Raw genomic sequence first — 17452 nt, 5'->3', positions numbered from 1 at the left:
GACTCCGTTTCCCTTAATTGCAGTCTTCCCACGTTCGACCAAGTTCGCGCAGTTGCAAAGAACATCACGAACGCTCCTAAACGGCTCGCGCGTTCATCGCGAGGGTGGGATCGCCGACCCAGCGTCGCGACAATGAGAACACGAACGTCTAGACACCTGTGTATATGTTTATTGTTCATTGAATGTTACAAATGCGAGTTCAATAACCGATTGGCTCGAAGAATCGCGACAACGTCCATAGCGCAACCCCAACAGAGCGTCACGCCGCTTCCACCGTGACCATAATTGTGTATTATCTGGAACAAATATCGTAGATATTGTACAGTCGAGTCTTACGATTTATCGGATAGATGATAGACGTATTTCCTTGTTTCCGATACCGTGTATTTCTTGCCGCGAGGAGATTCGAGGACTTCCGACTCGAGGCGGACGCTGGCCCTTCCAGGTCGAAGACCCACCCACTCTTTCACCGATTCGAGCCCCTGCAGCCAAAGAATTTCCGAGAATTTCTCGAGAAATTTTGTAATTGGTTATTTCTCATTTCTCGAGAGATTAAAATATTTCTCGAGAGATTTAAATCTAGAAAAATTCTTATGAATCTCATTTATTTTAGAACATATTTTCGGAAGTTAACAAAAACATACAGTAAGGAGCATAACTGATTCCACACACTTTAAATCAGAATATGAATGGACCAAACGCGAGTTCAATTTCACTGTAAGGCTAGAAGAAATAGTTTAGTAAATGACGTGTAATAAATAAGTTGAAAAAATGCATTTGGTCGAAATTGTGAAAAACAATACTAAAAATTGATTTTTACAACTTTTTTAGTTGGCCCAATAACGAAAATTTAAAAAATGTCTTTGTCAACTGGTATAAATTATATTATACGCGCTGAAATTTCATTGAAATTGGTTAATTGGTTTACGAATTATAAACGATCAAAAATGGTAAAACTTGCCACTTTATGATATACTAGAAATTACCACTTTTGATCGTTTATAATTCGTAAACCAATTAACTGATTTCAATGAAATTTTGGGAGCGTATATAATTTATACCAGTTGTGACCAGGCACATCTTTTGAATCTTCGTAATTGGAACAGCTAAAAAAAGTGGTAAAAATCAATTTTTACTATTGCTTTTCACAATTCCGTCCACATGCATTTTTTCAACATATTTTTTACACATCATTTACTAAACTAATTCTTCTAGTCTTACAGAGGACTTATCCATTCATGAAAAAGTTGTTCTGATTTAAAGTGTGTGGAATCAGTTATGCTCCTTACTGTATGTCCTACCATCGGTCAAAATATGCTGCATTTTAATGTAGGTATTCCAATATCTCTGTTACTTGTGATTATACGAAACAATATCACAGGAGAAATTTGCACTGTTCAATAAGGTGAATATAATGGCAAAATAAAAATTTTTTGTAAATCATAGTTCGAAATTTCAAGGTCATCGTTATTTTTATTTAAAGGAGCTCATATAATTATTCTATATTGCTATTCAGAAAAAGAGACAAATCCAACGATGTGTCATGTTCCATAGTTAAGGTGAATTTCACAATTTTCAAAATTTTCAATTTAAGTGTGCCACGTCATCCTTTTATCCGATCGATCTCTTTTGCACAAATATTTTCTCACCTAAAGGAACAATACTGGATAGTTGCGTGCATTGTATCTCGATAAAAATCTTTCTCCAAGTATAGCTTAGGTCCACCCTAATTCTCGAGAATTCTCGAGAAATGGAAAACGTTGAGAAATCAGGAACACTAGATAGATTGCTATTGAGGGGTGGACTCGTTTTCAGGATTGCAAGGGTGCGGCATGTGCCCTCGATAATGCAAAGATGGGGTTTTTCAGTAGTGAATAGCGCTAGATAAGCCGCGATCGCCCTCAGAAGTCCTATTTTTACGTTTACGAGGCGTAATTTGCATTATTTGGAAGCATACAGCTGCGCGTGTAGCTATTTTCATAGAGTTGCGACAGTTACGTGCTGCCGAATAATGGAAATTATGCCTCGTAACGTGAAAATAAAACTTCTGAGGTTTTTGACTACTGAAAAACCCCATCTTTGCACTATCAAGAAATGAAAAGGCGCATCCCGCACCCTTGCAATCCTGGAAACGAGACTACCCCCTTAACACTAATCGTACCACGACCGGTCAAATGACTGGTTTCATATTTTCTATTTTACCACGTTTTTATTAGCTCGCTTTCTTGTCTGTCTGTCTGTTCGATACAAATTTTGCAAGCGATTTTAAACTAAGTTCCGCTAAAGACTTGAAATTTTAAACATAGCTCAGAACTGGATGACAATGCAATATTTAAAAAAATTTTTTAGAAAAGCCTATGCGTTTAAGAAATATAAACTATTAATTTAACCGTTACACCTTCCCGCGCTGACTCATCCCCATTCATCCCCACTACATGTCTTTGTTATAATTTCATCAAAATGTTTAAAATCAATTGTAAAATTTCACACACACAAGACTAAAAAGCAAAAAATAATTATTTAAATAAAAATAAATTTTTTAAAAATACCACGTTTTAGAACGGACTGAATAGTGTAAAATAATTTTTCCTGGCCCCATACAGATTCCTAACCCCATACAGGTAGTCCTGAAAATTTGTGATTGTGAATTTTTGTGTAATAGCTATGAAAATACTTGTAAGATTTAAAACGAAAAACGTGGGGCGCAGATAATAGATAATTGATGCATGAATAGTTCACCTAAGTCACTAACAATTTTATTGCACTGCAATTGATATGAACTGTTGTGTGTGTTTTCTCAAGGGCAGCTACTCTCTACACTCCGTACTGTATTATCTTGAGCCCCACGTTTTTCGTTTTAAATCTTACAAGTATTTTCATAGTTATTAGAAATTCACAATCACAAATTTTTAGGACTATCTGTATGGGGTTAGGAAAAATTATTTTATACTTTTTAGTCCGTTTTCTAAACATGATATATATTTTTTAATTATTCTATACTTTTTAGTCCGTTCTAAAACGTGGTGTTTTTAAAAAATTTATTTTTATTTAAATATTTCGATTATTGAAATTATAAAGATGTTTCCATTAGAAATGATTACATTTCTTTATTCAAGCACATATTCTTATCAAAATTGTGAGAAATCTAAATAAGTTCAGCCTTGTAATTTTTACAAAACAATGTATATCAGTCACCTTTTTTACTCGGTACGGTTAGTGTTAAGATTCCTCGAGGATCGATGGATCATCAACGTTACCTTGAGGGCGGGCAAGATTCGTCTGCACCCTTCATATATGAACTCCGAGTCTTCCTTCCGTGGCGTGCAGTCGTAGTCGTTCTCTTGATGCGTGCCGCCCAACACCATAGTATTGATACTTGAAAAAAAGCAAATAGCATTCGATCAGGCAACCTGACGTTATCGCGCGCAAATACAGCGTTACGGTACTGTGTAGCGATTCGTTACTTTGGAATGACGTAGTGCGAGTCGTGGTCGTCGACGAGGTGTCCGTGCATCGCCCAAGGCGCCGTCACCTTGAACGCGAAAATCCGAATAGACTCTCTTCTTTTCGAGTATACATATTGTACATACACAAATACACACCCTGGCGACTTGACCTCTGATAGCCGTAACCGTGTTATCGGCGGCGAGCAACCGAGCGCCGAGACCGCTGCAATTTATTACCAAATCGTATCCATCGTCGTCGATCAGCTCGTGCAACTTTTCGACTCTTCTCTTGTGAAATTGACCGCCCGCTGCGACAAACTTCTTCATCAACCAAGGCAACGCCGTGATCGGCTCGCAGGTGTACGACAGGAACATCCATCCGTCCCTGAAATCGTTTCGAATCAGACTGCGATCGCTGTTCTTTTGATTAACTCTCGAGTGGAGAACCAAAATCTACAGTTGTCCACTTAAAAGGATAAAGATACTTACTTGTAACTCGATCCATGCTCCTCGTTCAGTCTGTTCAAGTCTTCGGATGAGAGCTTGCGCGCGCCATAGGCCAGTTTCGTCCAGCTGGAGTCAGCGTAGCCTCGAGGATCGCTGGTTACGCGGTAAACTGGTAGCAACGAGATTCCTATTTCCGGCGCCTGGCCAGATCGCCAAAATCCCTCGAGCCATCGAAACGTGATGCCAGCCCATTTTCTATAGAGGTACCGACCGCGTGTAAGCTATCGTACGTTACAAAGAACAGTCGGAACGATTCAACCCTTATGTAGCCAATCAAAATGTAGTACAGACTCCCGTATGACGCCATGAAGGAATTGTTTAAAATTACTGTGTGCATCTATTATATATCGTTTTGTGCATCTACATATTGTACATTTACTGCAACGTACAATACAGTTAGGAGCAAAACTGATCACTAGACTGCGGATTTTATGCATTTATGACAAAAATGGGTACGTACAATTGACAGCAGTGGACATATCAAAAAGATTTAAGGACATCAGTGTATTATTTTCAGTTTAATATGAAAATTAAGCTTAATAAAAAATTTTTATTTGGCTCCTGTGTCTTGCAATCAATGCAAACATTTTTTATTTTCCATAAAGATCCGCAGTCTACTGATCACACGCACTTTAAATCAGCATAACTGTTTTATGAATGGACCAAACGACTTTAATTTCTCTGTGAGGCTAGATGAATTGGCTTAGTAAATGACGTCTAAAAAATATGTTGAAAAAATCCATTTGGTCGGAATTGTGAAAAATAATAGTAAAAATTGATTTCTGCGACTTTTTTAGCTGGGCCAATAACGAATATTTAAAAGATGTGTTTGGTCAATTTGTATAAATTATATACGCTCCAAAAATTTCAGTGAAATTGGTTAATTGGTTTACAAGTTATAAACGAAAAAAGTGGTAAAAAGGCCAGAAATCTTGAAAAATTGAAATTTTTACCACTTTTGATCGTTTATAACTCGTAAACCAATTAACCAATATCAATGAAATTTTCGGAGCGTATACAGGGTGTGTCCGTTAAGTTATGTCACCATTTTTTAGGCATTTCCAGTAGTGCAATTAAAAAATGTGTTAGACAAGTTTCTCAGTACTTGGTGAGCTACATGTTCGCATATTCTTAAATCTGGAAAAATGCTTTTTACGTAAAAAAGTAAAGGTCACCTTGACTTTTGTAAATGGCACAATATGTTTTGGACATCATAGGATTGTTTTTGACGTCGAGACGAATTTAACAGTGTACTGTACTATGACCTCAAACTTGAAAATTTTCTGCAAACGTAATTTTAATGGAAAATTATTTCTTACAATATAAATCAAGTTACATCAGATGTTCGAACTGCGATCCACCTTCTATGATACAGAACTCCGCTCTATGTGTTAGATTTTTGTATTATTATTTTTGTATTTTTTTTTTTTTTAGTTTAGAAATTTAGTTTAGAAAAGAACGTATGTGTGTGTGTGGTCCAATTCGTTGGCCACCGCGTTCTCCAGATCTGTCTCCGTTGGATTTTTATCTTTGGGGATATCTGCAATCTGTTGTATACGATACAGCAATCAATAATGTTCAAGAACTTCGATAATCGCATAACAACTGCATGTAATAACATAAACCGAGACGCCCTAATTATGGCGACAACGAAAAGTCTAATAGAAAGAGCGGAGCTCTGTATCGTAGAAGATGGATCGCAGTTCGAACATCTGATGTAACTTGATTTATATTGTAAGAAATAATTTTTCATTAAAATTACGTTTAAAACTGCGCCTAAGTCTTGCTCCTAACTGTACACATGTGCCCATAATTATGAAAGTGGTCTAAATCAAAATTTAAAAATAATAAGTCGAGTTACTTCACATCACATTATTTCAAACTAATGTTGAATTTTAGATAGTGCTTGTTGGGTCTCAAACAGACCGAACGTGAGAATTAGACACGGTCGGCTGCAATATCTCGAGACACTCGACGCGATGCAACGATCCCAGAATTATTTGGGTGTTATCGGACACCACTTCGAGACCACCGTGAGCGTAACAGGGAAAAGCCAAACAAGCACGTGTAATTTCTCATATCTTTCTCACTTGATTCATCCTAGCCAAAACATAGTTTTATTGAAACACACTCCCATTCCGACGACCAAAACCCACCATCCCCTCAGCAATTAAAATTGATTTTGCAGCCAACCAATAAAAAAGAAAATTAGAACTCAAGAACACCTTGAACCGTTCACAAGTAGCTAGCATACTACCATCTCGACCGAAACCTTAAGAACGTTGTATACATACAGTGACTCCCATTAATATTCGGACGCTCTAAAAAACGCGATAATCTTTTTAATATTGGACTATACGATTCAAACTTTTTTCGGAAGCTACAGCACTTAGTTCACTGCAGGATGTGAAAAGAAATTTTTTCGAAAATTGCAATTAGTCGGAATTGTAGAGAAAATACTAAAAGATCCATTTTACAACTTTTTTATGTGGGCCTATATTGAAAATTTAAAAAATACGTTTTGTAGATCTGTGGGAAGCGATGGAAAGCGATTCTTACATCTTTCAATGACTGTCATTTTTCCCTGCATCAACCGATTTCGATGAAACTTTCACAATGCATATAACCCACACAGATCTACAAAACATATTTTTCAAAATTTCAATGTAGGCCCGCATAAAAAAATTGTAAAATGCAACATTTAGTATTTCCTCTACAATTCCGGTCAAATGCAATATTTGAAAAAATTTCTTTCCACATCCTGTAGTAAACTAATTGCTCTAGCTTTCGGTGTTTTTAAGAGTGTCCGAAGATTAGTGGGAGTCACTGTATATTGTTAAGTTTAAAATATATCTAAAAGTGTTGTCTTCCACAATTTTAACTTACTGTTCGCTCTCCGAAAGTTTTTCGTGAAGCTTTCCGCTAGCACTCTCAATACCGTATACACTGACGAATTTCACTCTTGTGAGTAACTCGCGATAGTTTTAATGGACTCGTACCTTTGCAACTACCGAAATTCATCTGAGAGCTACACGCATGCAATTCAAATGGCCACATTCCTCAGAGGACTTTCCGACAGTTGACTCTCACGTCAATCTCCGAGAGCAAAACATTTCTGAAGTAGTATTCCCAAATGGACACGCGCATTGAGAGTGCTCTCGAGAGCAACTATCGACAGGAAAACTCTTAACACTAAAACTACCGAGCACTGAAAGCGATTAAAATGTTTTAGCTGATAAATTGACAATTTTTATTGCAAAATATGCGCTTGGATAAAGAAATTTATCGAATCATTTCGTCATAATCCCAATAATTATAAAATTAAAAATGTAAGACCGGTCATTTCACCGGCAATGGTAGGTTTAGTGTTAAGCTCGGATACTCACTGTACTTGATCGACAGGCGTCTCGCCGAGAAGGTAAGGGCTCCAAAGCCCGGCGCTCCCATCGCCAGTGGTATCCGGCGAAAACTCGTCCGCAAAAACGCACACCTCGAACCGCGGGAAAGCGTTTTTCACCGCGAGCGCACTCGTCACGCCAATTATTCCAGCGCCGACCACCGCCACTCTCATCTTCATCGAAACGCCACTTTCCGGGTCTGTTACATTAGTCCGCGAACGCGCAGCAGCAGCAACAGCTTGTACAGAGACAGAAAATAACCGAAGAAAAAAAAAGAAAGTTTTTCTCCGAGAGAGAACGATAACCTTCTCGCGCGAAGTCACGCGAGAGATCAACCAGCTCGGTTCGATAAAACAATTTGTTGTATTTGCACGAGCTTTCGCCAGCGACGATAGTCGAGTCAAGACCTCGACGGCGAATGAAGCTCCGAATAAACTCACGAGATTTCTCATATTTCTAGCATAATGCCCTCGTATCTATCGGCAGTATTATGCTAGAATATGGGAATCGCGAAAATCAGCGAGGAAAGAGACCCGACTCGATGTACATAGATCCATGCCCCTGTCCTGTCGATCTTCAACTTCTCGGATCCAACGATGATCGTCCCGCACCGCGCTGACGGTAAACGGAGCATAATACTTTAAATCTCGTGTCTCAAAGGTCTTATACTCTGCTTACCGAAGGCGCGACGCTTGATATTCGAAATCCACGTGACTGCAAGACCCTTCGGAACAGCCGAGGAACAGATCGACATTGTTTCAGAACAGGAAAACATGGTTTCCGTTTACTCGTTAACCCTTTCCACTCGGAGCTATTTCAACTCGAAAATTAAACATTTCTTCCTAGCTTGAATATCTCCATTCCCTGTGATTTTCTAAATTTTGTGGATATGAATTTGGTATAATACCTCATACAATACCTAAATGTTTAGTAAGTGATCAGTAGACTGCGGATTTTTATGCAAAATAAAAATCCGCAAAAAATTCTTTTCCTTGAATTTGTTTCTTGTATAAGCAATATCTATAAATATTTGTTTCTTTTATAGGCGTAAAAGAATTACAGGTGTAATTGCAAAAAATTGAAGGTGACTTTGAAGAATCATGTAAAAAATAGAGTCGACAAAAAATTTGCTATAATCACGTGAAAGCTCTCTTGAAACCATGCTATATCTCATAAAAACATTTCCGATCTGACTGGTAATAACTGAATAATCTCTACTGATCACGATTCGTGGTTCACCCTAAATATTAGATTGAAATAAATCCCACATCTATCCCCGGGATTGCAAGCCCTGGACACTCTACGTCTAAAAAGATTGATAATCTCGGAACCGATAAGCATTGGCAACTTTACAGCTGTCAGAAAGTTCCGCTGCAAGTTTCCACGGCGAGAAAATTCCAATTTGAACGAATCGAACGTACCTAGGTACGAGATTTCCCTTATCGAACCAAAAGTGGAGTCCTGAAGTCTGTGTACAGGCACTGGCAGTCTGTGGTTCGTAGGAATTCTTGCAACGCGGGACCTCATGGTTGCGCGACACATGTGAACTTCTTTAAATAATAAATGGTTGATTTATCTCTCGCGCCGATTCCAATGACACTTTGCGCGAACCGATCGTGGACGACGAGCTACGAATGACGAACAGCTCGCGGAAGAAGGGAGGTTTTCGATGCGGTCGTTTGAGCGCGCGATCCATGGACTGACAATGAGTCCTGAGTCCTGAGCCAAGCCCCCTAGTACGTCGTATGTCGTGTGTCGTATATCTCGCTCGCAGAACGCGTTTCACCGAAATGGCTGATGACAGTTCACGATACCGAGTGTTTGTTTACAACGCATACGACTGCCTTAGACATAATACTGCATATAGCCCGGAAGTGATGCGATAAAGGGTGTATGAGGGCCGCGGAGATCGCTGGTTTTTCCGAGGGACACTCACAGTCGGAACGCTCCAGATCGATGCTTTTTTTTATCGCTTATTCTCATAGATAGATCGACACTTTGAAAATCTAGTAGTACAGTCAAGTCGCGATCTAACAATAAGCCGATTCTTGATTCTGTGCTGCGACAGAGATCGCAGAGGGATACTATTATTTTGTGGCCGTGACAGAAGAGGGCACAATGTAAACACGGACCGTTTACATAAAATACGTAATACCGATTCAATTACGTAAAAACTTACTTATTTTTAATGAAGTTTTACCAATATATTTGCCACATTTTTCTGATTAAAAGAACACCAAACGAGATACAATTTGACCCATTTTTACTGTACATGTGAAGCATAATTTATATTTTATCATATATTTATAATTACATATGCTGTATATAGCATATGTTTACATAAACGACTTAACATCTCGAAAATATGTTCTCAAAGAATTAGATTAGTATATTATCAGAAGTAATAAGAAAAATGTCACAAATAAGTTGGTGGAAGTCCCATCAAAAAATAATGAAAAATAAAGAAGTTTTGTTATTGCATTAGTAGTGGTTCAAATCTTAGTCCCTCGCGGGGTATGCCCCCCAGTGGAAGGGGTAGGCGAACTGGCTTAGATCGGAAAGCTCCGTCGCGCTTAGATCGCGATTTTACTGCAGAGAGTTCCAACTTGTAGCTCGCGAGCCATACGCGGCACGTTCCCCGCTTAGGCTCTACTCACCCTCTTAAACTTCATCGTTGTCGTAGAATATTTTTGTCTCAATTAACACAAAACAGTCGCCACCATAGCGTCCAGTGTCCCCCACCAACTTCCGTCGTTACTTACGAAAGGGAGGTTGGTTGAGGAAGTAAGTGTTTTGTAGAAGGTGGAAGGGGTAGGCGAAGGGACAGTGATCGTGGAGATCCTCAGTGAGCTAGATCGCGACTTTACTGTAGTAGGAAGAGGTTTCTCGGAGGGGAACAAGTTGGAACTCCCTGCTTTACTGTGTACTGTGTACTCGAACAACTAATTCTAACGATTCGAGCAGAACATTCAAGAAGCCTGAAAAATTCCACTCGAAAGATCCGAAACAGTTTATTCGTGATCATTTTTTATTTTGATAAAGATTTTTCACAGGAAAATCGTAATCCGGAAAAATTGTATACATTTGTGTTTCAGTTTGTCATTGTGTTTAAAGGTACGCTTTATGTTAAGTTCAGCATTTTTTCAAACGAACCATCCTATCTGTAAATACCAATAGCGTTATAATAATAACGAACCGCAAGATAATATTAGCGTTATCGCAATCACCGGATCTCCTTTTGGGATCACCGTCAGGGTGGCCGGCGATTATTCAGAAGCGTGATCAAGTTCCACAGGTTCAGATAGCAGATACCAAGATGTCTTCGGTGTCTGTTATTCAAGAACATTATATCGAAACGATACGTCGGTGTTATATCAGGCATTGTTTTCGAAAAAATGCATTTGAAAATGAATCGGGTGCGATAAATATGTCGTGATAGATTTTGTCTGAAAACTTTTTCTTCTACATCCTATGGTTTACACCCCCGTTCATTAAGTCACCGGACACTTATTCATTTTGGATGCAGACGATTTTTTGTTATTAGAGGATCTATATTATGAGATAAAAATAACTTTTTCTAATGTGGGAAACATGTGAATCAAATTTGACCAAAATATCCCATGTTTTCTAAATTTTAATTATTATTCTTCTACTCAATCTCTTTTTTCCAACATTTATTCAAATAGTATATATGTATATGTTTAATTTTGCATTAAAATATTATCTAGCTACATCTAATCTAAATAAAACGATAAAATCAAGCTGGAAGCTTGTATTCTTTAGTTACCATTTTGTTAAAGATAAGTATCCGGTGATTTGTGGACGGGAGTGTACGTAATTAAAGAGAACTTCTCCTCCTGGAACCTTGATAATAGATAAATTAAAGGAAAACAAGATTGGGATCAGCAAAAGGATAGAAAGTGTCTGGATCAATCGAGATGAATGCACGATAACGTATCAAATGTATCAGCTTATCTGACGTAGAAACATCGACGGGACTCGGTTAATATATTTTTATTTCGTACGAAATACTCATCTCAAATACTATTCATTTACACGTTCCATTGGGAAATTGAAAAGAACATAGATACTTTATAATTTTCAAGCAGTACAATTCGATCTTTCCGTAATAAATAACTACACGCTATCACTCATAAGTTTTGCGGGCGCTTACGTTAATACGCGTGCGGTAAAGGCGAACCTGTGTCATGAAAACGTCATGTAAATGATCAAAGCGGAGTATCGCTTTCTAATTGCTTCAAACTATTCTCTAACTCTTTTATTCTCATCTATGATCGATAATCTTTCGATCGATCGATCGAATGCTCGGTGACTTACGAGTGGTAGTCTGCATAGAAGTATATATATATACAATAGTATGAAATAGTTTATATGTTATAAAATATAAAAATATTGAGTTGGTGGGAAAATAATGTCGACTTCCGATCATGCAAGGTAAACGGTGCCGAATGGCTTACACGTTGCTATGTACAATGAATTTATTTCATCATGGTAGCGCTCTACGTTTAAAAAACACTGGACCCTCAAAGGCGGTATAAATTGAGCAGCATAAAAAAAAAGTCTGTATAAATTTAAAAAACGTGTACATGCAGCTACTTGTGCAAAAATCTAATTATTCTACCACCTCTCTCGGAAGTTACGTAACAGTATACATATGTATATGTATGTATATATATAAATGTTTACAAAAATCATAGACATCCACAATGAACTAAGCGAGACGATAACACAATTGTACGTCGATGTACCTGTGAATTTACAAAACCAAGATTATTGTCCCACTGACCCAACATAATATACAAAATGTCTGTATTTTATGTGTAAATTTATCAGAAAATAATAGAATTCTTCGTCTCGCTATCCGTGTAGCAAGAATATAGAAACCTGGAATAGAAGATTATTTGGAAAACTGTACGTCCATATCCGTTGATATCAAAATTAGACAATCATAGGCAATGCTTCTAACGCACAGTACCTTATCGAATAGAACGTATTGCAGTATACATTCTTATAATTAGACTGCGGATGTTTATGCAAATTTTAAGAAAATGGGAACAAATAAAATCTTATATTCAGTGGTAGTAAGCCTTTGTAGATCCGAAATAAATAAAAATCGTATTAAATTTTGTGGAATTTTATATTTTAACATTTTTAGAAGCCATATAAATGCATAAAGATCCGCAGTCTACTTATGTTACCGACAAACACGGTTTCAAACTATACCAAGAAAACGACTACGATTGCGTCTGTAACAAATTTGATCGGAACGAATACTAATTTGTAAACTGCAAGAGTTGTCCAAATATGGAATATTTCTACTAGCAGTAAGCTACTTTCGAAATTGGTATGACAACTCTTTCTCCCATAGATAAACTGTTTATCACAGACGGAATAAAAATGATCGATCATTAAAATCATAATAATATTTCAAGAAAGAAGAATCTCATAAACATTTGTGTTATGCCAGTATAATCTCTAGTTTCAAAGAAGCGACGATCCTTGCGCGTCGAGTATAAATTATAACGATTTTTATTGCGACTGTTTACCTATTTGAAAGGATATAAACTGTTTAAGTAACATCTAACCGCTCCAAATCAGTTATTCGAGAAACTATTATTATATAAATTTAAATTATATTAAGTAATTTGTGTGATGTGTTTCCCCCGCAATAATTACATAATTACATGCTATAATCCTGTTATCTCATCAGGTCTCGAAATCTATCCAACTCGTAGATGCTTTCCGATAGTCTGTGGAAACAAAATATTGATTTAAAGATCGTGAACAATCGAACTCAGTGTACCAATGTTTTGTCAAACAATATTTACCTTCCAAAGCCATTTATAAGAGCAACGATCTCGCTTCTCTCTAGATAGAATTGTCGTCTACTAAAGTTATGCAATGTTGGCTCCCATCTATCGAACTTTCCCGAGAATAAAATTTTCAATGCTGTGCCCAACCCTTGTATTTGAAGTTTTCCCCAAAGTTTACACTTGTCGCATCCTACGCAATCCATAATGCGAGAAATATTTCGGAAATGTTGCCTAAACTGTTCTTTCAACAGTTGAGCCTCTGCACCACCGGCGAACATGACGCTTTCGTTAAAATGTTCTGGAAATGACCTAAACGATACACATCGATTAAATAAGTATATGGTATACAATTGGTATATAAGTTCCGTATTAATATGACAATTAAAATGTAACATACTTGACCACGCCTAAAATATCATTTATCGCTGCGCGTGTATCTTTATCTTGTACTTTGCTGCCAGTATAGTACTCTTCACGTTCCAAGTATGGTGCAGCTTTAACCAGAGCTCTTAACTCCAGTAAATAGATGAAGTATAAGTTTTTCAACCAATTCGGACCTTCGCCTCCAGTTGTGTCCGGCGAAAATCTTCTTTGAAATTCTTCTAATTTGTGGCCCCATTGACCGCCGTGCAGCATTGGATTATCTTTCGACGACAATAAATATTTCGCGCACAAATGAATGTTAATGCTAGCATGAAGACCCGATATAACGCGATAAAATACCCTCTTTTCCAAGCACATTCCTGAAGCAAAAAGTATGCGTGTTAAAATAAACTGATTGTTTCGTTTAGAATACGTAAACATCGAGTGAACTTGCCATTTATTTTTGAAGATTGAATATAAAAACCAGGTGAATTTTCTGGTCTGAAATTAAACGTACAATATACAATGAAATTTTTCCTTTTTTCGAAGGATAGAATAAACATACCTAAAGCAATTTTCCATATAGACACTGTGCCATATTCTATGTGCACTGGGTCCTTTGTAGCCTGTATATCTCTCAGGATTAAGCAAAAGATCCACATATTCTCCGGGACTAGATTCCTCCACGCAAAAGTTATCTTGAGCGTCGTCGTATTGCTTCCACAACTCGAAATCTTTGTAATTTTCTGAACTGGAGAAATATTATTATTTCGTAGCGCAGAGATAGTATCTATCTAAAGTATACAGAAACTTCTTTACCTAATGGTTGTATTCAGATAACCGAGCTCTTTGTTATGATCTTTAGCACTACGCATACAATCGTTGAATTGAACATTGGCTTTATATTTATCCACAGGACTTTCATTGAAGTGCGTATGCCTGAAGGCATCTCCTTTCAGTCCATCTGGAATGTCTTCCTGCAAGCAAAGAAACGCTTAACGTTTTGTTTATCAACTTTCTTAATGTAATTCCTGAGGCACTCACTTCTTGACAGGGTTGCACACTGCAATGTCGCATAACGCATTTGCTATCATCCGCCCAAAAGGGACACACCTGTTTCAAATTGATTTTATAGAAACGAAAATAATCTCTGACTAGAAGACTCTGAAGTCTTGGATAAATCTTTTTATTGTTAAAATAATCCACTGTGTCCACATTGCAGCTACAGTCGTCTATAGAACCTTTCAACTAAAAATTGACAACAAGTATTATTAGATATAATAAAGTATGTATAACACACATTTATCTAAATTAACATCCAACTCAAAAGTATTGAAACTAATAATCCATCGGGAGAATGCTACCTGTATACAGGGCGAGTCTCGTAGACTGTGGATTTTTATGTATTTATCAAGAAATTGGCTGGGTAAACTATAAAACAGTAAACGATTAGAAAAATCTGAGAATATTGTTACAATGTATTCGATGTAAAAAATCTATTATGCGATGAAATGAATTTAACTCCTGCTGCCCATGCAAAGTAAGTTATTTGTTGTACGAAAAAGTGTTTCGAACAAAAGTTGCATGGTTTCCTGGGGGACATACAGTACTCTAATCTGTCTTCTATTACTTTGCTTTTTTATCGAGATATGAGAGTCATCTCCAGTTATCTACTATTACTGAGATATTTTTAAAACAAGTTTTATTTTAAACAGTGTTCAAAGTGCTATCCATTGCAGTCAACGCACTTGCGTAATCGTTATCAGTGAGCAAAGAACTTCTTCCAGTGTTTCTGTAGCTGTTGCAGCATATGCACTAATAATATATCCTCACATATCTTTAGCTGTCGTTAATAGCTCACGATAAACTTCACCTTTTAATGTTCCCCAAAGGAAGTAATTGCTGCCACATCCGACCCAACGATTAGGAAACATTCTACTTAATAATTACAGCGGTTGCCGATTACTAAACATCATAATAATTGGACTGTGGATCTAACCGGAAACATGTTCACAAACACAGCCTGCCATCGCAAACAAAGTCGTGTTACGAATCACGTTGATTATTAATTTGAAAATATCTCAGTAATTTTATTCATTTTAAGTCCCACTTTACATAATACTTTTTTACGTAGAATTTCATCATTTATCCGAATTCGAGAAAAAATATTAGACATTCAATTTAAAAAACTGAAGGTGACCTTCGTATTTCTATAAAAAAGCAAAGTAATACAAAACAAATTAGAGGACTGCATGTATCCTAGGAAACCATGCAACTTTTGTTCGAAACATTTTTTCATACAACAAATAACTTACGAGTTATTTGAGACTCACCCTGTGTAGCCATCTGTTTGACACATCCCATCTGTTCGACGGGTTATGTTTATACGTTTCTCACAGGAAAATTTGAACAACGGAAAAACAAGGAAAATAATAATACCTTGCAGAAACACTGGTCGTTGTTTTCATTGTTCAGTCCGAAATAACTGGCGTGTAAAACGGAAGGTAAAAACACGGTGCAGAGGATGAGAACGGTGAACATGTTTCCACTGTGTCCGCTTGTCATAATTCTGTTCACTGGTATGTGACTCGGTCACGCTTCAAGCCGATAATAAAGTTATTATCGCGGGTTACCGCGACGATCTAACACACTTCCCACCTTTGATGACAAGAACCAGACTAGGTACGTGCCATCAGAAACGTATAGCTTCCTACCGAAAGTAAACTTCGCTGACATTTTTCTCATCTCTGATATATCGTTAATTGATTAACACCGCTACAATTATACATTGTAACCGTATCTATTTGGCAAACTATGTAATTAATCGTTTGTCTCACCGAATATATTTATATAATCGCCGAATATGCAAAACGAAAAATAAAATACAGTAGGAATAACGGTACTATGAACACTTGGAATGTGTTTGTGTGTCACTACTTCACACTTGCGAGAGATGATCTGACAATGAGATCGTATTAGTTACGTCAGTTACGTGCATGATTACAGTCATGCTGTAATAAACGTATATTATTAAGATAGTATGCAAATATACTATCGTGAACTATGTCGTATTACGTAAAAAGATTTTCAATGAGAAAATGATACATCGAGGTCGAAATATGTAAATTTTTAAGTATATATTGGAGCTAAAAATGTTGATGCAAATAGTTCACGTGTTGTTATAATCATTTGTTAACTTACTTTGAGAGGTCCCAGAAGAGTACTAAAATAATTTCTATCCGACGTAATGTACAAACTTTGACTCCCCTCTATTATCCTTAATCACTCGTATTTAAATTTAATACCACGTGTTCTTATAGTACTTGTTGCTGAATGTCCACGAAAATTAACTTCAAAATCCTGTCAAAAAGGCCTATGAATTTATTAATAACTGCGTTTGGCTATGAAAATGTATAATACGTTATTGTTATGTTAAATTGTTCGTTTCTCTCGTGCGCTATATTGAACAATTTATTATAGTATAAAGTATTACTTATTTATTCAAGTGGTCCTAATCAAACATTATCGATATTTAAATTTTATATGCAAGCAGAGTGGGGAAAAGCGAATGACACAAACCTAGCGGAGAATGTTCAAAGTATTCTGTAAACTTGAAAAGCGATGTACTATCAGCAGAGAGTGTACTATCTTATATATATCTTATAATTATATATATAGAATATAGACCATATAATAAGCATTTTTGGAGGCCACGCCCCCAAATTTATACTTCTCGATAGTGATACAAAAGCGAGGTATATAAGTATATTTATGCATTATTTCGTAAAAATTTGAAAAAATGGTGCAAACTTGTTGCAAAAGAATTGTAAGGAAGGACAAAAACGTGATACAAACATGTTATGCATATACAATATATATATCTTTCCACAAGTAAGTATATTGT

At 36.8% G+C, this 17452-nt stretch overlaps 2 protein-coding genes across 3 annotated transcripts; both read right to left on the bottom strand.

The window, feature by feature from the left end:
* Positions 1 to 130: 130 nt before the first annotated feature.
* On the bottom strand, positions 131 to 7706 carry LOC143221982 (D-aspartate oxidase-like). Its single transcript, XM_076447755.1, has 7 exons — positions 7340 to 7706; positions 3936 to 4148; positions 3603 to 3831; positions 3465 to 3532; positions 3258 to 3375; positions 381 to 482; positions 131 to 296 (listed from the first exon to the last, which is right to left on the bottom strand). Exons 1-7 carry the CDS (start codon positions 7528 to 7530, stop codon positions 186 to 188), a joined length of 1032 nt encoding a protein of 343 aa, XP_076303870.1. The 5' UTR covers positions 7531 to 7706; the 3' UTR covers positions 131 to 185.
* A 5177-nt stretch (positions 7707 to 12883) lies between these two features.
* Positions 12884 to 16904, bottom strand: Ero1l (endoplasmic reticulum oxidoreductin-1-like protein). 2 transcript variants are annotated; one of them, XM_076447753.1, is made up of 9 exons: positions 16750 to 16904; positions 15988 to 16258; positions 14593 to 14796; positions 14368 to 14525; positions 14114 to 14299; positions 14003 to 14049; positions 13583 to 13928; positions 13201 to 13494; positions 12884 to 13122 (listed from the first exon to the last, which is right to left on the bottom strand). In XM_076447753.1, exons 2-9 carry the CDS (start codon positions 16111 to 16113, stop codon positions 13071 to 13073), a joined length of 1413 nt encoding a protein of 470 aa, XP_076303868.1. In that variant the 5' UTR covers positions 16114 to 16258; positions 16750 to 16904; the 3' UTR covers positions 12884 to 13070. The 2 variants fall into 2 exon arrangements, with proteins under 2 accessions (XP_076303868.1, XP_076303867.1); XM_076447752.1 differs by lacking the exon at positions 16750 to 16904 and adding an exon at positions 16386 to 16537.
* Positions 16905 to 17452: the final 548 nt, after the last annotated feature.

The sequence above is a fragment of the Lasioglossum baleicum genome, chromosome 3 (assembly GCF_051020765.1).
Source record: "Lasioglossum baleicum chromosome 3, iyLasBale1, whole genome shotgun sequence".
NCBI lineage: Eukaryota > Metazoa > Arthropoda > Insecta > Hymenoptera > Halictidae > Lasioglossum > Lasioglossum baleicum.
Note: the sequence above shows the minus strand (reverse complement) of the source record. Positions and strands in the feature narration are given on the sequence as shown.

Excerpts from the sequence above, each read along its gene's own strand:
- LOC143221982 (XM_076447755.1), bottom strand. The coding sequence starts at position 7,530 with ATGAAGATGAGAGTGGCGGTGGTCGGCGCTGGAATAATTGGCGTGACG. Across the intron at positions 3,533-3,602 it reads TCAGAGGTCAAGTCGCCAGG|GTGACGGCGCCTTGGGCGAT; the intron begins GTGTGTATTTGT and ends TTCGCGTTCAAG. Across the intron at positions 297-380 it reads CTCGCGGCAAGAAATACACG|ATAATACACAATTATGGTCA; the intron begins GTATCGGAAACA and ends TATTTGTTCCAG.
- Ero1l (XM_076447753.1), bottom strand. The coding sequence starts at position 16,113 with ATGACAAGCGGACACAGTGGAAACATGTTCACCGTTCTCATCCTCTGC. Across the intron at positions 13,929-14,002 it reads TCAATCTTCAAAAATAAATG|GAATGTGCTTGGAAAAGAGG; the intron begins GCAAGTTCACTC and ends TTTTTGCTTCAG. Across the intron at positions 13,123-13,200 it reads CTTATAAATGGCTTTGGAAG|ACTATCGGAAAGCATCTACG; the intron begins GTAAATATTGTT and ends TTGTTTCCACAG.